Raw genomic sequence first — 23,721 nt, forward strand, 5'->3', positions numbered from 1 at the left:
ATGACACTCAAAATTGAGCTCAGGTGCATCCTTTATCCGCTGATCATCCTTCAGATGTTTCTACAACTTGACTGGAGTCCAACTGTGGAAAATTCAATTGATTGGACATGATTTGGAAAGGCACACACCTGTCTATATAAGGTCCCACAGTTAACTGTGTATTTCAGAGCACAAATCAAGCCGTAAAGTCCAAGGAATTGACTGTAGACCTCCGAGACAGGATTGTATCAAGGCACTAGGGAAGGGTACAGAAAACATTCTGCCGCATTTAAGGTCCCAATGAGCACAGTGACCTCCATCATCCATAAATGGAAGGAGTTTGGAATCACCAGGACTCTTCCTAAAACGGGCCACCCAGCCAAACTGAGCGATCGAGGTAGAAGGGCCTTAGTCAGGAAGGTGACCAAGAACCCGATGGTCACTCTGAGAGAGCTCCAGCGTTTCTCTGTGGAGACAGGAGAACTTTCCAGAAGAACAACTATCTCTGCAGCACTCCAGCAATCCGGCCTGTATGGAAGAGTGGCAAAACGGAAGCCACTTCTCAGTAAAAGGCATATGACAGCCCATCTGGAGTTTGCCAAAAGGCACCTGAAGGACTCTAAGACCATTAGAAACATAATTATCTGGTCTGATGAAAAAGATTGTACTCTTTGGCCAAAATGGCAAGCGTCATGTCTGGAGGAAACCTGGCACCGCTCATCACCTGGCCAATACCATCCCTACAGTGAAGCATGGTGGTGGCAGCATCATGTTGTGGGGATGTTTTTCAGCAGCTGGAACTGAGAGACTAATAAGGATCGAAGGAAAGATGAATGCAGCCATGTACAGAGACATCCTTTTATGAAAACCTGCTCCAGAGCGCTCTGGACCTCAGACTGGGGCGAAGGTTCATCTTCCAACATGACAAAGACCCTAAGCACACAGCCAAGATAACAAAAGAAGTGGCTATGGGACAACTTTGTGAATGTCCTTGAGTGGCCCAGACAGAGCCCAGACTTGAACCCAATTGAACATCTCTGGAGCGATCTGAAAATGGCTGTACACCGACGCACCCCATCCAAACTGATGGAGCTTGAGAGGTTCTGCAAAGAAGAATGGAAGAAACTGCCCAAAAATAGGTGTGCCAATCTTGCAGCTTCGTGCTAAACCACCTCCTTCCCAAGCTATTCTGACACTTTTTTCTCCTACATGTAAAAATCTACTTTCTTTTTGCTAGAAAATTACTTAGAACCTCCAAACATTATATATATATATATATATATATATATATATTTATTTATTTTTTAGCAGTGACTGTATGAAATACAATGGTGTGTGTTGCAATTGTTTAAGGTCACGCGGTATTTGCGCAGTCGTTTTTCAAACGCAATTTATTTTTTTTTTTAAAACACATTCATGAAAAAAAAACCCAGTAAAGTTAGCCCAATTCTTTTGTATAATGTGAAATATGATGTTACACCGAGTAAAAAGATACCTAACATGTCACACTTTAAAATTGCGTCTGCCCGTGGAATGGGGGCAAACTACGGTGCTTAAAATTCTCCATAGGCGACACTTTAAACTAGGGATCGGCCAAATATCGGCACCACTGATATATCAGATATTGCCTATATTTCGTGAAAGTGCTGTACCGAAGTGATGCCTGCAGCTAGAGGCAACACCCCGGTACCGGCATCCATTACCCCATACTCGGCTGTCATTACAAGGAGTGGGAGGGGACGTCCCCCCTCCCGCCGCCTTCTGTGGCTCGCCCACCGGGAGACCGGTAAATCTGGGCATCCTACCTGCACGCCCGCCAAAGATCCGATCAAAGCTGCATTCGGCTCTGATCGGGTCTCCATGTAAAAAACCCAGAAGTGATGTCATGACATCACTTCCGCGTACTCGCCACCAAATTAAAAAAAACTGACAGCATTCAAAACAGCCAAACTTGGCGTTTTGAAGGCTTTTCAATGCCGAGGAGGGGTTCGGGGTCTTTTAGACCCCCAGATCCCTCCACAAGGAGTACCTTGGAAAAAAATTAAATAAAACAAAAACATTTTTACATAACGATATCCGATGACCAAAATATCGGTATCGGCATTAAAAAAACGATATCGGTGGATCACTACTTTAATTGCCTTTTACAGGTTACCAGTTTAGAGTGGCACAGGAAGTCTGGTGCTAAAATGATTGCTCTCTCTCTGACGTTTGCGACAGTACCTCACATGTGTGGTGTGATCACGGCTTACATGTGGGAGTAACGTATGTGTTCGCACTTGCGCATAAGCACGGTGGGACAGGGGCGCTTTACTTTTTTTTTTATATTATTTTATTTGTTTTATACATTTATTTATACATTTTTCTTTACACTTTTTCTTCATTTTTTTGTACAAACTTTATTGCTATCACAAGGGATGAACAACATCCCTTGTAACAGCATGGGCCTGTGACAGGTCCTCTCCTCTGGCCCCCTATGCAGCCGATCGGACCAAGATTGGTCCAATCAGCTGCTTCTCCAGCCACTGGTGGCCAGGTAAACAAAGAGGCAGAACCGGAAGGGTTACAGAGAGAGGGGAACTACGTAATTTCCTCTCTCTCTGTACCAGGCAACCATCGCCGCCGGCCGCATCGCTCCCGGCCTCCGCAATGGGACTGGAGAGCCTGGGAGAGGGGGGTGGGACCTCCCTCCGCCACCTGCAGAAGTGATCGAGTGGCTAATTAGCCACTCAGATCACTTTTGCCTTCTACAGAATCGCTGGGTGCAAACAATGGTACAGGGATGATGTCTGTAGGTGCAGGCATCAACCCCGTATAACCAGTGAAACCTAAAGACGTACGGGTACGTCCTTGAGTGGGAAGGTGTTAAAAAGACTTGAGGCTGTAATTGGCGCCAAAGGTGCTTCAACAAAGTATTGAGCAAAGGCTGTAAATACTTATGTACATGTGATTTTTGTTTTTTTTATTTTTAATAAATTTGCAAATATTTCAAACAAACCTCTTTCACGTTGTCATTATGGGGTATTGTTTGTAGATTTTTGAGAAAAATAATAAAATGAATCCATTTTTTAATAAGGCTGTAACATACCAAAATGTGGAAAAAGTAAAGCACTGTGAATACTTTCTGGATACACTGTATACTTTAAGGGTATACCTGAGTGGATGTATTTGAATGTTTTTTTTAGGCAGACATCTACACTACATAACTGTTGACACATTTTGTTGATTGGAGAGTTCAAATCCGACACCCAATCTGAATAAATGACTAGCCTTAACGTTGCAGTGACTTGTCATATGCAACGTTCTCGTTGATATAAACCTGCAAACTTATCTAGCTCAAGATACAATTTTTTTGTCTTGTAGAATTATTAAACAACTGTCCAGGCCTGCATTTTAGCATTTGCTCTTTTACAGGTACAAGTCTACTGTATTGCTGCTCACTGCAATATCTGGAACCCTTGATGCCCTCCAATATCTTCTTTCATTAGGGGCAAACTGGAAAAAAATGGACAGCATGAAAAACAATATAATTCATTTAGCTGTACTTTACTTTCATACGCACATACTGAAATATATAATAGAACTAAATATTCCAGAATTGAATATATGGCAGCATCTTGTAGGTAAGGATAATCACATATTTTGAACATTGCTATTAAATTCAACCAGGGCTTTTTTTCAGCTGGACCTTGGTGGAACTCAGTTCCACCACCTCTGACTCAGGCTCTCTGCTCCCTGCTCACCACTATCACTTGTAAACACAGAAGTCCGGCTTCTGTGTCTACAAACGACAGCTTGTCTCTTGAGCGACTCCCACTGAGTGCAGAATTGGGACAAGGCTGACGCAGTGCGGATGGCGACACTCCGACTTGAAAATCTCCCTGCAAGTGACAGGGACAGAGCCACCTACAGTGTATGGGGAGGTACTGCAGAAGAAGAGGTGTGAAAGTGAGATGTGGATGGGGTATGCAGAGGTAAGCAGCTGTAGAAGAAGGCTGGTCTCTGCATTCTGTGTGCAGTGCACCCCTGAATTCTGCACTCCGTATGCAGCGCACCCCTGAACTCTGCACTAAGCACATAGCGCACACCCCCAAACTCTGCATGTAGCACAACTCTGAATTCTGCACTCTGTGTGTAACTCCCCCTAAACTCTGCACTCTGTACTTACTATGTACTGTACTATGCACTCCTAGTATTTATTGCCCCTATTGACTACACCTTCTATTTGATGCGGATTGGAGGGTGTGTGTGTGTGGGGGGGGGGGGGGGGGTGGTTATGGGGGGCCGTGGCTGGGTTCCTGCACCTATTGTATGAGAAAAGAAGCCCTGAATTTAACTATTTGACTTATTTGTACCAGTTGTATTGCTATTATATTACTCTAGCATTCAAAACCCATTGTTCTACATTAATATTAGGAGTAGAAAGCATGAGCAAAAAAAGGCTAAAATGCTAGCAAGTTTTCTTTATTTAATAATACACATAACAATGTAATAACCTAAACTGGTGTTTCTCAAACTTTTCTAAGTCAAGGCACCCTTTAAAAATATTCGAAAAAATGGACAGCGAAACTCTAAATTTATTAATCACACATATAACTAAAAATACACCTATATGTTATGGTAATAAATATACTTGTGTGTTATATTGATAACATCACTTAATATATCTAAAAAAACATTCTCAAAATTAAATATCCTCAAACATAAAGTCCATAAACAAAGTCCAACTTAATAGTGCCAAACACCGAAGTGTAAACAGTGATTGCAAATCTTCTATCTTCACCATGTGTTCAGTGACCTCTAACCTCTGGGTGAAAAACCTGCTCACCTCCACTTTAGACCCCACTACAGAGTATCATACACCTGTGTTACTCTCCGTTTTCAGGGGCATCAGATTCACACTTCTCTTCCTGGTAATTAATACAGTGTGTCTCCTCTTCACTAAATTTTTCAGTCATCAGAATGATAATATGATAAAAGAAACAGGAGGGATTGTGAAAACACTCCCTCACAAAAGGGATTTAAAACACTTACAGAATCTAAAAAAAAGCATGCATTGAAATTCCATATACCTCAGCTCACCACAGAACCTTGGATCGCCACAGGTCTGACGTCACTGGCTTGGCTTCTCCCACCCTTTAAAAATATGCACAGTCCTGGGGGACACAAGCCTAAGGCCTCATTCACATGGGTGTACTTAGGCGTACACCTGTGTGAGGGCTGCGTTCTGTATGACAGCAAGGGAAGGGGGTCAGGAGTGTATAAGGCACAGAGTGCAGGGCTCAGAAGTGGTTATCGCACAAAATACAAGGGAAAGGTGTGGCTATTGCACGGCATACAGGGGCCAGATGTGCGTAATGCACAAATTGCAGGGGTCAGAGGTTTGTAACTCACAGAATGCGACCAAAAATTACTTCTCATCTCAGTATTTCCCCCAGTGGCTCTAATTCCCCACCCAGTTTTTTGCCCACAGACCTAAATATCTCTTAGTACAGACCCCTTTCACAGAATACTGTACTGACCCTCTTCCTAGCCCTCAATACAGGCTCCTCCAGTAAACACACCCCTCTCAGTCCAGTCCCTTGGTACAGACCTCCCCTCCCAGCCCCTTCTAAGTACAGACCATTCCTTCAATACAGACCCCCCTCTATATTCTCCCTACCAGTACAGCCCCCCCCCCCCCCCGACTCATTCATCAGATGCAATGCAAATCTCCCTCTACTTTGCATATAAATAAGTTGCAGTGGCTCATTCATATAAAAATCCCACTGATGTGTCCTTTATATGATGTCTCATTCATATGCAAATCCTGCAACAATGTACATATGAATGAAATGTGGGCACACTGTAGCAAGGTCAAAACCTTTGCAGGTTAGAGCATCTGTACATGGGACTCCGGCAAAAATGCAGGACAGTTCTGCACGATCCAGGGATGTTTGGAGATAAGAAAGTACTATTTCAAGAATACGTTCATATAGACATTATAGCAGTTAAAAGGGCATATACAAAAACAAGAACGTGCACCACAATTATGGTACAGTGCCTGAATACATATTACAGAGATGAAAAAACCTGAGGAGGAAAATATAAAAAGGAAAGGAGAGAAGAAAGGAAATTGTGAACTTTGTTCAGTTTCTGTTACCTTGCTTTCTACATATCCATAAGTAACATACAGTGCATCCGGAAAGTATTCAAAGCGCTTCACTTTTTCCAAATTTTGTTATATTACAGCCTTATTCCAAAATGGATTAAATTCATTATCTTCCTTAAAATTCTACAAATAATACCCCATAATGGCAATGTGAAAGACGTTTGTTTGAAAGCTTTGCAAGTATTTTAAAAATTAAAAACTAAAAAAGCACATGTACATAAGTGTTCACAGCCTTTGTCATGACACTCAAAATTGAGCTCAGGTGCATCCTGTTTCCACTGATCATCCTTGATATGTTTCTAAAACTTGATTGGGGTCCGCCTGTGGTAAATTCAGTCGACTGGATAAGACTTCGAAAGGCACACACCTGTATATAAGGTCCCACAGTTAACAGTGCATGTCAGAGCACAAACCAAGCCATGAAGTCCAAGGAATTGTCTGTAGACCTCCGAGACAGGATTGTATCGAGACACAGATCTGGGGAAGGGTACAGAAAATTTTCTGCAGCTTTGAAGGTCCCAATGAGTACATTGGCCTCCCTCATCTGTAAATGGAGGACGTTTGGAACAACCCGTGCTCTTCCTAGAGCGGGCCGCCCTGCTAAACTGAGCGATCGGGGGAGAAGGGCCTTAGTCAGGGAGGTGACCAAGAACCCAATGGTCACTCTGACAGAGCTCCAGTATTTCTCTGTGGAGAGAGGTGAACCTTCTAGAAGAACAACTATCTCTGCAACACTCCACCAATCAGGGCTGTATGGAAGAGTGGCCAGACAGAAGCCACTCCTCTGTAAAAGGCACATGACAGCCTGCTTGAAGTTTTCCAAAAGGCACCTGAAGGACTCTCAAACCATGAGAAACAAAATTCTATGGTCTGATGAAACAAAGATTGAACTCTTTGGCCTGAAAAGCAAGCATCATGTCTGGAGGAAACCAGGCCTTACTCATCACCTGGCTAATACCATTACTACAGTGAAGCATAGTAGTGGCAGCATCATGCTGTGGGGATGTTTTTCAGCCTCAGGAACTGGGAGACTAGTCAGGATTGAGGGAAAGATGAATGCAGCAATGTACATAGACATCCTTGATTAAAACCTGTTTCAGAGAGCTCTGGACTGGGGCAAAGGTTCATCTTCCAACAGGACAACCACCCTAAGCACACAGCCAAGATAACAAATGAGTGGCTACAGGACAACTCTGAATGTCCTTGAGAGGCCCAGCCAGAGCCCGGACTTGAACCTGATTAAACATCTCTGGAGAGATCTGAAAATAGCTGTGCATCGACGCAGCCCATCCAACCTGATGGGGCTTAAGAGGTCCTGCAAAGAAGAATAGGAGAATCTGCCCAAAAATAGGTGTGCCAAGCTCATAGCATCATACTCAAAAAGACTTGAGGCTTTAATTGGTGCCAAAGGTGCTTCAACAAAGTCCTGAGCAAAGGCTGTGAAAACTTAAGTACATGTGATTTTTTTTGTTATTTATTTTTAATACATTTGCAAAGATTTCAAACAAACTTCTTTCACGTTGTCTTTATGGGGTATTGTTTGTAGAATTTTGAAGAAAATAATGAATTTAATCCATTTTGAAATAAGGTTGTAACATAGCAAAATGTTAAAAAAATGAAGAGCTTTGAATACCTTCTGGATGCACTGTATGGCAAATAGCTAACCTATGCTCTAAACGTGACATTATTGCTTTTATGAGGCAAAAATCTGATCCAAACATCCCAATTTATATGGAAGTGGTCATATACACTATGTCTTTCATTTTATATATCCTCTACTTTGCTTCCATAATGTTGTGTAGTTTCAGTAACCTTCTCCTTGATGTGGGACCATTAGGAGACTGCCAAATAACGGGATCAAGCCCTTCTTCCCTATAAGAGAGCACATAGAAGAACTAACACATGGGGGGGGGGGGGAGGGTAGCATGAAATAGAACAACTAGCAGGTTGTCTGGTACCTGTTGTTGAGTAGCTTTCTCAGTTAATCCCATGTCAGCATTCAGAAAGGTGTTATGACTGGGTAGTTCCACCACAGATGTAGAAAAAAGCCTCTCTGACCATACCCGCTTCGGCACTCCTTAAAAGCAGCAGGTTACATTCTAACCAGTTTGCCCTATACCATCTGGATAATACCATAACACAGTTGCTCTATTTTGGAATGTAAACAAGAGGCGCATCAGCCGCACAATCTTCTGTACCAACTACTCTGGTAGGGTTGTGCCCAGTTCCCTTTGCTTATATTATAGGCATTAGCCTGCGATTCCTTCTCCAGAAGGAGTTGGTAAGTCATTGAGAGTGGTCTAAGGCAGGCCTTAGAAATGTTTCTGGATTGAATGAGTTGGACTTAGGCAGGCCAAGAAGATGCAGTTTTGCATGAAAGAAAATCACTCAATTCCCCCATCAACACAGACTGAGGGAATCCCTCCTGTGGAACTATTGTGTTCTTCTGGCGTGGGGTGGATGATGGGGGGACAGGGAGCCATCCCTGCCTGAGAACACAGTGATTACTGATAGCGGCTATAGCCGCTGGCAATAGTTGCATGTAAAAATCTGACATGCTCGTTGTACCCAAGTCAACTGATGGATCGACTTGTGTACAGTCAGTCTTCTCATAGATAGTTTGCATCTCAGCTGGTCCCTGCTCAAGTGTCCAACATTTGAACCATCTATGGCCGGCTTTTCATGATGAATGCATTGTGACCACATGTAAACAAAAATAGCACTGCTCAAACGCCTCCCATTCGTCCTTCTGTCAGTTCTCCTCCCACAGTGGGTGCCAGGCCTTTATGAGCATGTCTTACTCCATGGAAGAATTACAATAGGAAAATTAGGGGGCGTACACCACACAAATCGTTCACATTCGCTGGTAATCTAACAGAGGCATGAGGCATCAACAACATTCCCTCTATCCTGGCCATTCCCCGCTGATGCTTTTCACCCTTATTAACCTCTATGACTAAACCAAGTCAGAGTGAAAAGCAATAGAGGGGTGTGTCCAAGATGCAAGAACTGTAGCTGAAGTTTAGCTTACCAGTGGATGTGGTTGATCTGTGTGGTGTGCACCCCCTAATTTTAATATCATGATGAATGCATGTTTATGCTAACATTTATCATACAAGGGAAGAAACTGCGCTATACCTCTTGTGGGGTGTCCAACATATGGGCACCCGATATAAAACGCCGGCTGTGCCTAAAAAAGTACCTAATGCAATAGTTACCTATAACATTAATTGTACTATATCATGAAAAAAGTGCCTTGTTCATATAATGACTTCAATACAATATCATTCCAATAAATAATCAATAAATAACAAAGTGATAGAAAAAGAGGGATGGGAAAAAGTGCAAATGTGCAAAAAAAGTCTCTGTTTATGAGTGACTTTGCTGTGCTCCCGCGTTGTTCACCACTGGTGCTCATATGGTAAGAATTCTCACTTACCAGATGGAGTGGATTCCTGATGACATACGCCAATCAGGAATCTGTAAAGGCTTGGTAATAGTGCCCCCTGGCGCTATTTTTACTGGGGTCCCCAGGACGTGGATGACTCCCTCTGCCGGATGGTGGATACCAGGCTCGTGTTTCCCGGGTGCTTGGTGGCTCCAAAAATGTGGGAGATATAAAACAAAGAGGCCTCTCCTTGTGCAGAGTGTTAAACTCCTTTATTTCCACACATAAAAAGCATAAAAACCACTGCAAAATATCTTAAAACCATTCCGGAACTCGGTATTAAAATCCACTTCAAACGATAAAATATATAGCAAAGTCCGTTTAGAGCAGTCTCTCAGACGGTAAAATAACAAAGAATAAGCTCCTGTCCTCACCGGTATTGTTCCCAGCCTTGCGGCTAGTCTGTTTCCGAGTGTAGCGGTAGCGTTTGCCGGACCCGGAAGCGTGGTCCCCGGCGTGCGTTCCAACTGCGGACTTCGGAGCGAGGCAACGTGCGTGCCAACTTGATGCGTTTCGTCAGAGTATGACGTCTTCGGAAGTTCAACAGAGACTTTTTTTGCACATTTGCACTTTTTCCCATCCCTCTTTTTCTATCACTTTGTTATTTATTGATTATTTATTGGAATGATATTGTATTGAAGTCATTATATGAACAAGGCACTTTTTTCATGATATAGTACAATTAATGTTATAGGTAACTATTGCATTAGGTACTTTTTTAGGCACAGCCGGCGTTTTATATCGGGTGCCCATATGTTGGACACCCCACAAGAGGTATAGCGCAGTTTCTTCCCTTCACAATATACAGTATAACTTATTACAGTTATTTAAACGTGCAGCATACCAAACGCAAACACCAAAGGCGCGTAGGGTTTTCCATATATTTATCATACAAATGTATTTCAATTAACGTATGTACACTTAAATCTTCATTTTGTTTGTTTCAGAAATGCTGAAATCTAATGATTCTCACAGAAGGGAAATGGCTGCCAGATGCTTGGAGGTTCTTTGCATTTTAAAAGAACAGTTCTGGAAGAATATTTATGAAGCAGGTCTTAAATTTCGTTAATAATTTGTACAATATTTTACAGCTTTTTAACTGCTCATAAATTGACGCTCATTTTGTCTGTTTTTGCTGTTAAAAAAAAATAAGATGAATAAAGACAGCCATACCATATTACTTATTGTTTCTACAAAACAGCTTTATTTACAAAGGGCAACTGTAGCTTTGTACAATTGTCCTTTATTAAATGTCACCCACATTCCCATCTCCCTGAATACATACCATTAGGATACCATCAGCCCAGATTCAGTGTTCTTTACTGTGCACACAGCCTCTGCTCCCATATTGTGCTGTAACCCACAGCAACCAATTAGTGATTACCCTTTTATTGTACAACAGTCATGATGCTGTGATCAATCGCAACCACTGAATACCAACCATCCGTGTACAGCAGCGAAACTCACTGCAGTGTTGAGCAGTTATATTTTTCTGATGTAACCCATAGCAACCAATCACTTATCTCTCCATCACAGTAATATAACTTATAGTAATCACCAATTACCTCTTATCGGTATACAGCAGAGGTCTTCAAACTTTCTAAACAAAGGGCCGTTTTACTCTCCTTCGAACTTTAGAGGGGAAAAACTGTGGCCATCGCGAGAAGAAAATGCCCTGGCATCAATAGGAGTAAAGAATGCCCCATATTGGTGTCAGTAAGAGGAATTGTGCCCAATCATTGGTGTCATCGGGGGGGGGGGGAAATTATGCCCCATCGTAGGTGTCAGTGGACGAAATAGTGCCCCAAGGACCCAGATAAAAGCAAGCAAAGGGCCGCATCTGGCCCCTGGACGCAGTTTGGAGACCACTGGTATACAGTATTTGCATCAGTGTACTGCAGTCAGTAACTGGTCAACCATAAGAGACCAGCAGTCACATCATTGAAAGGTGATTGCTGGCTCTAGTCTATACTTACTGACAGATGGACAAATTTTCATAACAAGCAGCCCTTCCTCAGTGACCCCAAGCTCCTGATATGCCAACTACGAAGCTGTAAGTCCTAAATAATTTTAAAGGGACCGACACACCACAAAACATGTGCATTGGGTATGTTTGCAACATGCAATAGAGTAAACTTCAAAATAAATGGCTTTTTATCATAGGTCAATGCAACTCACTGATTTGAAACCAGGCCTAAAGAAAATACCTATTGACACTTCTATGAAGGTCCTTGTTTAGGCACTTCTTGTTATATGATGACAACTCTTTCCAAACTGTGCTTCTGCAATGTCACCCTGCCACATGCACCCCTGGTTAAAACTACAGACAGCAATGTTAACACACATCAAGCAGGCATGGTTCAGGATGGTTATTTAGAGCAATGATGTGCAGCCAATGCTAGAGCAAGTGCATGTAGACAGTAGGTGGCTGAAAAAGGAGACCAGAAGCACAGTTGTGAAAAAAGGTAAACAAAGTGTTTTGTTAAAAAATTGGCAATTTTTTATGATATGCAGTGCTTTAGCAAACAAAATGTCATCCAGTTAGAGTTTTATGTACTTCACAGATGTCAGATTGTCATTGAAACTATAAAATACTACAACTTTACTATTGTATTCTAAATATGCAGTTGTTAAAAAAAGACTGTATATATGTCTTTATTCTAGGAACAGTTCCTTGCCTTGTCAACCTATTAAAAAGTAAGCAAGTTAATCTGGAATGCATAGCTTCAGGGATTTTAAGCAATATCTCCAGTAACGTTCCTGTTGCAAAGAGTCTAGTGGAGGCAAAAGCCATACCTGTACTTATTACATTGCTGCACTCCAAACATCCTGAGCTTCAGTCCCGATGTTCGGTGATTTTATATGACATTGCCCAGGTCGATGGTAATCAGGACAGCATTGCACAAATGGTAAGCAAAGAAGGTTAAGTTCTGAAATTACCAATTCCAACCAGGCCAGTTCTGACATTTCTCTCCTACATGTAAAAATCAGTATATTTTTTGCTAGAAAATTACTCAGAACCCGCAAACAAGACCCTAGAGAATAAAAAGGTGGCAGTTGCTATTTGTTATGTCACACAGTATTAGCGCAGCAATTTTTCAAATGCAATTTTTTTGAAAAAAAATATACTTTAATGAATTTTATTTAATTTAATGCAAAAAAACACAATATATTACCCAATTTTTTGGGTAAAATGTAAAAAATGATGTTTGCAGAGTAAATAGATACCTAACATGTCATGCCCTAAAATTGTGCACGCTCGTGGAATGGCGCCAAACTAAGGGACTTAAAAAATTTCCATAGGCGACGCTTTAAATTTTTTATAGGTTACCCAGAGGAGGTCTAGCACTAGAAATATTGCTTTTGCAATAACATTCGCACCGATACCTTACATGTGTGGTGCAAGCACCGTTTACATATGCGGGCGCAGCCTATGTATGTATCGCTTCTGCATGCGAGCACAAGGGAACAGGGGGAAGCTTTATTTTAAAAAAAAAAAAAAACTGTATTTTTTTTATTTTTTTCATTTTTTATTTTTACACTGTCCCTTTAATTTTTTTTAATCACTTTTTTTTTTCTATTACAAGAAATGTAAACATCCCTTGTGATAGAAATAAAGCATGACAGGTCCTCTTTATGGAGACATCTAGGGACCCCAAATCTCTCATCTACCCTGGAAAGCATGAGATAAAAAAAAACAAAACATTGATCTCAGCTTTCCAGGGAAAAAAGGCAGTGTTTACATCTGCCAGAGCTAGAAGTCATAACGTCGCTTCCAGCCTCCCAGGATCAAAGAGCTGGCTGGAGACCATCCGGTCTTCGGCCAGCTCTATGGAAACCCACAACTGGATCGGATTTCTGTTTTTTGGATTACATGGTAGAGCCAGGATATGCGCCGATTGGCGGTGAGAGGGTGGGGGGAACGTCCCCTCCCGCTGCCTGTAAAAGCAATCCAGCAGCTAATCAGCCGCTAGGATGGCTTTTACGTTAGAGGAAATCGCTGGTTGAAAAGAAAGATATCTCGATGATGCCTGCACCTACACTTCAAGTCTAGGATGTCATATAACGTCCTATGGACGGGAGGTGGTTAAAGTGAACAGGGTCTCACTTCTTAAAAAAAAGTGTCACGTTTGATGATACAATTTTTGTTCCTGCAACCATGGGTTGTTAGAAAGAAAATCGCTCAATTCCCCCATCAGCACAGTCAGTGTTGATAGGGAATCCCTCCCGCAGAGCTATTGTGTTCTCCCGGCAGGGGGGAGGCACAGAAAGCTGTCCCTGCTGGAAGAACACAGTGATTGTTGCTAGCGACAATGGCTGTTGGCAATAGTTGCATGTAAAAACCCGGCATACTGGTTTTAGAACCAGCCAACCCATAGGTGGTTTAAATCTCAGCCAGTCCATGCTTAACTGGCCGAGATTCAAACCATCTATGAACGGCTTAAGGAAGCACCAATAAACCTATTAACACATTTGTATTGTTTTAAGAAGAGACTTTAGATCTTTACGTTTATCATACCAGAACAGAATTCACTAACAATGGCTTAACCTGCACTCTTGAATGTGTTCCAAGCAGCAAATCACAGTGCAGATCTATTTGTTCTATCATATGCTTAAAAGACATGGGTCTTTTAAGCACAGTTAGACACTCCCATTAGACTGCATATGAGCAATAAAATTTCCAAAAGGTGTTCTCATCCATTCACACTCTGTCCAAAACTAGAAAAAAATATTTTGGCTATAGATGCACCTTAAATGAGGCATCAGATATCAATAGGATCAAACTAAACAAAGCTAAACTTATGGGTTTACCATCAGATATGAAAATCAACATAAAATAAAGACTTCTGTGGTAGATTCCTTGTATCTCAAAAACAGCAGTTAAAAGTAATCTATGTGCATTCATGTCATCTAAATTTACATCTCCAGTGGATTTCCAAGCTGATGATCCATGCTTACCATGAAATTTTCCTGGTCACTAAAAAAATGTATACATAGCATTTTTTCATGGTTATACTATTTTCTTCTTATTTTTAGAATGGAATTTCACCTTTAGTTAATCTGCTGCTTGAAGATTTTGAAGATGTATTGGTAAATGCTATTAACTGCATCCGAGTCTTATGCATAAAAAACCCAGCCAACCAGAAGGCTGTCAAAGATCTAGGAGGCATCCCACTACTTGTAGACTTTCTATCTGCTAAATCTGGTAAGTAAGCCTTACATTTCATGAAGAATAAGTCCAAACTCTCCATGTTTGCAATTTTGATGTATTTACTGAACTTTGCACTATTGTGATGATCCTCCCTTATCCGAACTAGTATCAAAATACAGATAAATGGGTTTCTAGAAGTGCAGTAGTGTTGTGCTTTACAAAAGACAATTTGTTGATTTGAATAAATGTTAACTAAAAAGCAAACCAAAGCAATACCAAAACCATATTGGCAGGTGGTCGCTGACACGATTCCTCTCATACAAGTCGACAAGGTCAGATTAGAACCCTGGTCTATCTTTTTTTCACTGTAAAACAGAATAAACAGACCGAAAAAAAAGGTCAGTTATCATTCCACATTTATTGAATGCTGCAAAATCTCTGTTCCCACTTTACTGGAGATAATTTACTGTACCCACCTTAGCTCAATAGCTACGTAAAATGGATTATTTACGCCTTGTAGAAGAACTTACACATATCGCTAGAGGTACTATACTCTAAAACAAGGGCCTGTTGGTTTGAGTTTAAAGCTACTGTTTTATATTATGATATTATTTCAGGTTTCTGAGGGTTTCCTTTTAATAACTGTGTCTGCCTGGAAGTTTATATAGACCGTGTCCTTTGAAGTTTGTACTCTGAACTCACTGGTATGCATCCGACCCCCCCCCCCCCCCCCCCACACCACTTTTCTCCTCCTTTGTACCTTCTTTTCTTTTTCTCTCTTTTCTAACAATGTAATTTATATTTCTGGGGATGCAACTGGTACAAAATATATAAGAATTGTTTAAATGTGACCCAACTCAATGAGTCATTGTATGATGCCTAGTTTCTGTGTAATTTTTTTTTTCTCTTGAAATAAGCAATAAAAAAATGTATTAAACTTAAAAGCAAACCATTAGCTTGTGATAATCATTTTTCTTAACATTTTAAAAATTCTGCTTACTGTTTATATTCATTAATTTTTATTTCTGTGAAGACGTGCTAATAAGCTCATCTTCAGCTGCTATTGCAGAGCTTGCTCGAGGAAACAAACAGCTCCAGGATGCCATAGCAAAGGAGAATGCAATTGTTGCTCTTATTAATATAATTAGACTGAAGAAACTCAGTAACCAGGTGAAGGCTGCCATGGCTATAGAAGCACTTGCAGATCATAATGCTGCTATACAAAAAGAGTTTTTGGATAGATCAACATCAAGGCACATATCAAAGCTCCTCAAGGCAAGAATTCATTTTAACACTGGCTACCTTTTTTATACTTCCTACTTAAAACTTATAACCAAAAATGTTTTATTGTGTTTCCTTTTTGCTTAGGTTTTTCATCTAGAGGTCAAAGAACAAGGCTGCATGACACTTTGGGCATTGGCTGGGCAGACATGGAAACATCAGAAAAAAATGGCAGAACAAATTGGCTACACGTTTATCATTGACATGCTCTTATCACCTTCTGATAAGATGCAGTATGTTGGTAAGTTTTCTGCATTCCTGTATCCAGTATCTTGAAAAAGGCAACTACTCTAGTTATATAGTCGTAAATGTTTCTTGTAGATATTTTAAAGGTAATAAACAGATTATTACTAACATGTACAGTATACTCAAAGGTTAGTAAAAGTTACTGATGTCCCTATAAGAAATTGATACATATCAATAGGGGATGCCCTGGCAAATATAATAAGGTTTGGGATAGGTGGTTGAACTCATCTTCCACTTGTATATCTTAAAGCCTTAAGCCTCGTACACACGCAACAAATTTCTGCCGACCGGTCGTCCGTCTTTTGTCCAGTCGTGTCTGTTGGTTGGAATGTGCTCTAGACTGCACATGAATTTTCCCGCACGACAGAATTCTACTTCAGAAGTGATGTCATGTGTTGGATTGCTTTCTTTGTGTTCTTTCATCTCTGAGCATGCCTAGTCTTGCTCATAAGATTTTTCCCCATCGAAATCTGTACTAATGAGATGAAAATCAGACGTGTTTTGACGGTCGACAAAAATGATATAGCCTGCACATCAGGATTTTTTCGGCCGAAAAGTCGGAGTCAGTTGTCAGAAGCACCATACTAACAATCCAAAAATTGGCAGATCGGTCGTTGGACGAAATTTCCCAGCCGAATTTCTACTCGTGTGTACGGGGCTTTAGAGTGAAGCATGTGCTGTATCCTAGGGTTCCAGCTGTATCAGAATTCCCCTGCCTTTTCTTGAATAATTGCCCTTATATGTGTGGTTGTGATGCAGTTGTTTGTATCTCATTTATTTTGCATTATTGCTTTCTCTGATCTTTATACTTCCATTGTTCTTGTTCATGGCGTTGTTCTATGCTGCTTTTTCTTGATGTATATTATTTGTGATTTCTTGGTACACAATAAAGTTGTTTTGAGTTAAAAAAAAAGTTACAGATGTAATGTAATGGGACTTTAAAATAGTTTTGTTAGCAGTGACTGTATTAGGGATGGGCACATTTTTTTCTTCCAATTATACAAATGTTTGTTTAATTTGCTTGTACAGGTGGTCAAGCAATTATAGCTTTATGTAAAAATAGCAAACATCACCAAGACCAAATATGTGAAGGTAATGGTATTGGTCCTTTGGTGCGACTGTTACGAAATTCCAAAGTGGCAGAGGGAACACTTCTGAGCATTGTTACAGCGCTGGGGACAATGTGTATCGGTATGTGATTTTTTTTTTTCCTTCTTCATTATACATTTGCCATACACGTATGCTGTTGCGTTTTGAGGCCTATGCAGTGCACTTAGTCTTTCCTTGCATTCCTAAGTTATTTAAGAATTTAAGTAGGACGAGGCCCCAGACCATACTCTATGATATTATAGTGGATCTTGCACTAAAAGGCAAGGTCCACTTTTTACATCAGCCCCTCACCCCATACCAGTTTGATGCAATAACGTATAAATAACCTATGGGGAAAAAACTTTAACACCTAAACCACTTAGACCAGCAACCACAAACTCCCATTCCTTTTTCAGGATAGACTGAAGAAATAGACACTGGTGGTACGCTTGCCAATTAGAAACTACTTTGCAGCTAGAAAGGCATACATGCAATGGGGTTGATTTACTAAATGGAAATTAACTGTGCACTTTGAAAGTGCAGTTGCACTTTGCAAGGGAGTTTGCTTCATGAGGTAAATGAGGTGAAGATTTACTTTGCAAAGAATACCCAATCACATGTAAGGAAAAAAAAAAAAAAAAAATGAAACGGCATTTTCCCTTGCAGATGATTGGATGATAGAATTCAGCAGAGCTCTCCCTCATTTACTGAACGCTAGAGAAAATTCACTTGCAGAGTGCAACTGCACATCTTTTTGCCATTGCTATAATAATTCCAATATGTCTTGAGTATAATACATAGTATCAGTGAATGTTTATTAGAACAAATTTCATTGAAGTCCCAGTTGACCACATCAACACCACATCCCAGAAACGAATAGAAAAAAACAAACAAAAAATAGACAAATGGGACTTTAAAAGTGTTGAATTTCAGTACAATTATAGATACAAAGACATTATTAAATGAAAAATACTTTTTCTCTTTCGTTCATTGACGGACACAGCTCCTGATCTTCTTAACTATTGGGTTATACTGCCCCCTACAGGAGTAGGACACTAGGCAGAAATAAAGTCTGGCTATGCCTATGGGCAGTCCCAGGGGGTATACTCCCTCTCTTCACTATAGCTACTTAGTTTTTTCTGCCTAGTCAGAAGTAAGGACCTAGTTCCTTGCAGGGATCTCTGGTCCTGGCAAATTTTTTGCTTTTTAGATATATTTTTTCTCCTGTTTTTTTCCTGTGAGATCTACAATCAACTGCCGGAATGGCCGATGGGCTGGATAATGTAGATCCAGTGGTCACCCTTGTCTGGCCAGTGAGCGCGTGCAGACCTCAGCCCAGCGCTAGGTCGGCCGCGACATAGCCCCACCAGACTGGGCTGGCATGCGAGTTAAACGCCTCGCGATGTCACATACGACCGGGTCTCAGCCCGAGTCCCTCCTGGCTGACAGCACCCCCCTTTTAGATGGCAAGGGGTTCTGTCTGGAGCGGTGCCCGCCTGGTTCCTGGTATGGTGAGTAGCTGTCCCTCCTCTCCTCCTGGAGGGTTTTGGGGTGGACGTGGGCCCTGCCATGGGATGGTTGGACCCCCGGGTTCCCCTCCTTCCCGTCAAGCACCCCCCTCATTTGTCCCCCCATCCTACCCCCTCCACTTATGCTGGGGCTGTGTGGGTGGTCTGGTCCACCTCCTGGGATGGGGGCAGGGCCCTATGCTGGTGATGGGGGTGGGGGTGCTCCACCGGCAACCAGACAATCGATTTTGTGGGGGGGGCTGTACCTGGTGGGGGCTCCTGCCAGAGCCCTCTATCTTGCCTGGGCCTGTCCTAGAGGCCTAGGGATTCCTGGTAGGTCCCTGGGAGACTTGTAGTTCCAGGCGGGGCCACCATTTTGTTGTAGCCTTGGGCTGCAATGCACGCGAAACCTGTTTGTGTAGTCCGGTGGCCATTTTGCAGTGGTTTGCCACAGAAAACAGCGGCAGCCATGTCTGTGGAGCCTTCTAGGTGGCGTTTTCCCCTCCCCTAGTGCTGGCTTATGGATCCTTTCATTTCCTGATCGCCGTTCATGCAGTGCAGATTCTCCTGGTGCCTGGTTTCTGTGGGGTGGTGAGGCTGATGGGGTCCTCTCCCTCTCTGCTGAAGATCGATTGGTGCTCTGTGACTGGCAACCGGGTAGGCTGCCAGAGTGGTGGGAGTTGTCTCTTAGCAGTGTTTTACACTTTTTTGTGGGGTCCCCCTGGTGACTTATGGAGTCTGTGGAGCACATCTCTCCACCTGATCCCCTCTCTGAGGCTGCGGGGCCATCTGGGTCTCATCCATCCATCGATGCACAGACGGCGGTCTTGGAATTCTTTGTGTCCCGGGTGGAGGTGGCTTTTGGGTGACGGGCTGGAAAAACCTTGGGGTCCCTAAGCAATTTGCTAGGTGATACCCCTATGAGGTGTCCCTTCTTAAGAAGTGGACTGTTCCACCAGTGGTGGACCCTCCGGTTTCCAGAATTGACAAAGCGACCATGATTCAGGTTGAAAGGTCCCTGGCCTTTAAGGATCGACTGACAGGAGGGAATAGGCTGTGTCCCGCAATATGTATACCCTGGCTGGTTTGGCACTGAGGCCGATATCCACCGGTACCCTGGTGTCGCAGACTCTGACGGAATAGGCTTTTGCGCCATGACCTGGAGGAGGAGTAGCTCCCCCTTGCCTTTGTTGAGCTGGCGGACCAGCTGGTCCAGGAGCTGCAGTTTATCTGTAATGTTCCCCTAGTGGCTCGGCTCTCTGTTTCGGCAGTGGTCCCTCGGTGTGTCTTTTGGCTCAAATGCTGGTCTGCAGACCAGACTTCTAAAAAGGCCTTGACCTTCCCTTTCAAGGATATTGCCTGGTTTATGCTACCCTGGATGATATCATTATAGGTCTCACAGTGGGGAAGAGTACCTTTCTTCCGCAGGCTACTAAGGGCAAGGAAACTCGTAGATGTGGGCCTTCCTTCTCAGCTTGTAAGAAGTTTTTGCATCCCTCAGGGTCGACTGACAAGGGATCGGAGCCCTTCAGGGCCTTCTCTGGAGGATTCAAGCGAACTTGGTCTGGCAAGTCAAGACCGGGCTTCTACAGACCTGTGGACAAGGCCCCTTCAGCATGAAGGTGCGCCCTCACCCGTATCTGGGGTGGGGGGGGGACGTCTTTGCTGGTTCTCAGACCCATGGACTACCCTGGTACAAGACAAGTGGGTCCACAAGGTCATTCGATCCGGCTACAAGATCGATGCTTACCCTCTGGTAACATATGACTGTCCCCAGTCCGCTTACAGGCTCTTTTTAGGGCGTTGCAAGACCTTTTACTTTAAAGGGTGATGGTCCCGGTTCTGACTTCAGAGCGTTTTTAGGGGTTTTACTCAAACCCGTTTACAGTCTCCAGGAAGGAAGGCAAGGTGCATCCAATTCTGGACCTCAAGGCACTGAACTGCTTTGTACGGGTGCAGAAGTTCAGAATAGAGTCCATTCGCACGGTGGTGGCTTTCCTGCATCAGGGGGATTTTCTTGCCTCCATCGACATCAAGGACGCTTACCTTCACATTCCAATATGTGTCGGTCTCCAGCACTTCCTTCGTTTTGCCGTGGGAGAGGAGCATTATCAGTTTGAGGCATTACCCTTTGGTCTCGCTTCTGCTCCTCGGGTCTTCACAAAAGTGTTGGCCTCGGTGCTAGCATTGTTACGATCGTGGTACTGGGCTACTTGGGTGACCTCCTTCTGTGTGTGGAGTCTCCTACTGCTCTGGTGGAAAACCTGGAAATCACCATACAAGCTTGAGGGAGTTTGGCTGGATTCTGAGTTTTCAGAAGTCTGCTCTGGTTCCGTTCACAAAGCTGGCCTATCTGGGTCTGACTCTGGACTCGGCCTTAGCCAGAGTGCTCCTTCCTCTGGACAAACTCCAGAAACTGCAGGCTGCAATTCGTCTCCTGCTGTCATCCCTCTGGACTTGCATGCGGGTGCTGGGCCTGATGGTGTCTACCTTCGTGGCAGTTCCGTTTGTACAGTTTCATATGAGGTCCCTGCAAGGGAGATTCTGGCCAAATAGGACAAGAATCCGCAGTATCTGGACAATCAGATCCGGCTGAGCCAGGGAATCAAAGAGTCCCTGATATGGTGGCTTTTTTCTTTGGCGCTTCAGCTGGGCAAAACTTTCCTCCCCTTGTATTGGAGGATGCCAGCCTGTCTGGCTGGGGAGGTGTCCTGGGAAAGCATTCTGCTCAGGGGATCTGGAAACTGGAAGAGTCCAGACTAATGATCAATGTCTTGGAACTCTGAGTGATCAGACTGTGCTTGGAACATTGGACAGATCGTCTTCAGGGATGTCGAGTGCACATTTAATCAGACAGTGCCACGGATGTGGCTTATTTCGATCACCGGGGGGGGGGGGGGCACAGGAAGTGTCCTAGCGGCTCTGGAGGATTCTAAGGTGGGCAGAGTGGTTTGTTCCAGCCCTCTCCGCCGTACACATTCCCAGGGTGGAAAACTGGCAGGCGGATTACCTCAGTCGGCAGGCGTTGGACCAAGTGGAGTGGTCCCTTCATCCGGAGGTGTTTCATCAGTTGTGTCTTCGTTGGGTCATCAAAGGTGCAGAGGTTTGTGGCTCGGTATCGGGATCCTCTGAGATGCGCTGGTGGCCCCGAGGGTTCAGTATCTTTTGATTTACGCCTTCCCTTCTCTCAAGCTTCTGCCAAGACTTTTTTTCACATTGCACTTCTAGATAGATAGACATACATACAGGGGGAGGTGTGAGCAGCATTGGGGCTTTATGTTTTTATCATGTCTTGTGTCTCATGTGTTATGTTATATGCATATTTTATACTTGTTTTTGTTGAAGATTAAAGGTGCATAAATATGACCATATGTAGCCCTGTCACATATATACAGTCAAACCTTTATGGTATATATACAGTTGGTTTATGTTTAAGTACACACATACTTTTTTCATTGGTTTAAAACATTTTGGCAAACATTGATTTAATTGTGAGGAGGTGGAGCTGAAATCCATTTAATTTAGTTTTTTTGTGGTTTTCTGCCAAGACTTCTACGCAGGATCAAGGCAGAAGGGATTCCGATCATCTTGCCTCGCCGGGCTTAGTACGCCGATCTGGTGCGGCTGGTCGCCGACGTTCCTTGGAAGCTTCCTCTCAGGGAGGATCTGATGTCCCAAGGACCAATCTTCCATCCTGCTTCACAGTCGTTGGCTTTGACAGCTTGGCTGTTGAATGACAGGTGCGGATGGATAGAGGTTTGTCTGAGTCTGTGATTCCAACGCTGTTAAAAGCTAGAAAATTTACATCTAGGCAGATCTACCATCGTAGGTGGAAGATGTACATTGCATGGTGTGAGTCTCTTGGGGTTCATCCTCGCTCTTTTCCGGTGGCTTGGATCTTGATCTTCCTTCAACAGAGGTTGAGCAAAAACTGGCCTTGAGTACTATCAAGGGTCAGGTGTCAGCCTTAGTGATCTTCTTTCAATGGGCCTTGTCCCTGGTGCGTACTTTTCTTCAGGGAGTTAGGCACTTGACCCCTCCAGCGCGGTCTCTGTTGCCGCCTTGGGGCCTCAATTTGGTGCTCTCAGTCCTCCAGAAGCCTCCTTTTGAGAACCTTCGGGACATTCCCCGGCTTGCGCTGTCCCAGAAGGTGGCCTTTTTGGTGGCTTTCACCTCGGCACACAGGGTGTCGGAAATTGGCGGCGTTATCCTGTCGTTCACCTTATTTAGTGGTTCACAGAGATAAGGTGGTTCTTTGCCCCTGTCCATCGTTCCTTTCTCAGGTTTTCTCTGATTTTGCCTTCCCTGTGTCTCAGACCAAAACATCCAAAGAAAGTTGCTTTGCATGCTGGGGATCTAATAAGGGTAATTAGGGTGTACCTGGCAGCTATGGAGTCTTTTAGAAAGTCAGACTCACTATGTGCTACTTGTGCTTACGGATGGGCCTCGGAAAGGGTTGTCCGCTTCCTCTGTGACCATTTCCAGATGGATCAGACAGACGATGATTCAGACCTATTTCATCAGGGGTCAGGTTCCTCCTTCCCCTGTCAAGGCGCACTTTACTCGGGCGCTCAGTGCCTCCTGGGCTTTCCGTCATCAGACGTCAGTGCCACAGGTTTGCAAGGTGGCCATCTGGTTGTCGGTGCACACTTTCACAATGTTCTAAAAAGTGGATGGGTTGGCATCTGTGGATGCTTCCTTTAGCCGCAAGGTTTTACAGGCTGCTGTTTAGAGGACCTGGTCCTCTTTCAGGGTGTATTGTTTTTTTCAGGTGAGCTCCAGTTGTTTTGGTTGAGCTCCTGTTTATCTGATTGGCTATAGCCTTGGGAGTTTCTTTTTGCTGTTCCCACCCCTCATGTTTAACACT

The 23,721-nt window shown here is 43.2% G+C and overlaps 1 protein-coding gene across 2 annotated transcripts in view; it reads left to right on the forward strand.

Annotated features, from left to right (window-relative positions):
• The window catches only part of ANKAR (ankyrin and armadillo repeat containing), a 90,158-nt gene that overhangs the window by 29,393 nt on the left and 37,044 nt on the right, over positions 1 to 23,721 (forward strand). The window contains exons 9-15 of one of the 2 annotated variants that reach the window (XM_082260040.1): positions 3,394 to 3,602; positions 10,526 to 10,630; positions 12,243 to 12,487; positions 14,616 to 14,784; positions 15,764 to 16,005; positions 16,099 to 16,252; positions 17,287 to 17,448. In XM_082260040.1, coding sequence (XP_082116166.1) covers positions 3,394 to 3,602; positions 10,526 to 10,630; positions 12,243 to 12,487; positions 14,616 to 14,784; positions 15,764 to 16,005; positions 16,099 to 16,252; positions 17,287 to 17,448 — 1,286 coding nt within the window. The remainder of the gene's footprint in view (positions 1 to 3,393; positions 3,603 to 10,525; positions 10,631 to 12,242; positions 12,488 to 14,615; positions 14,785 to 15,763; positions 16,006 to 16,098; positions 16,253 to 17,286; positions 17,449 to 23,721) is intronic. The other variant, XM_082260041.1, reaches the window with a different exon arrangement.

Source organism: Pelophylax lessonae (genome assembly GCF_965119305.1).
Source record: "Pelophylax lessonae genome assembly, chromosome: 6".
Classification (NCBI taxonomy): Eukaryota; Metazoa; Chordata; class Amphibia; order Anura; family Ranidae; genus Pelophylax; species Pelophylax lessonae.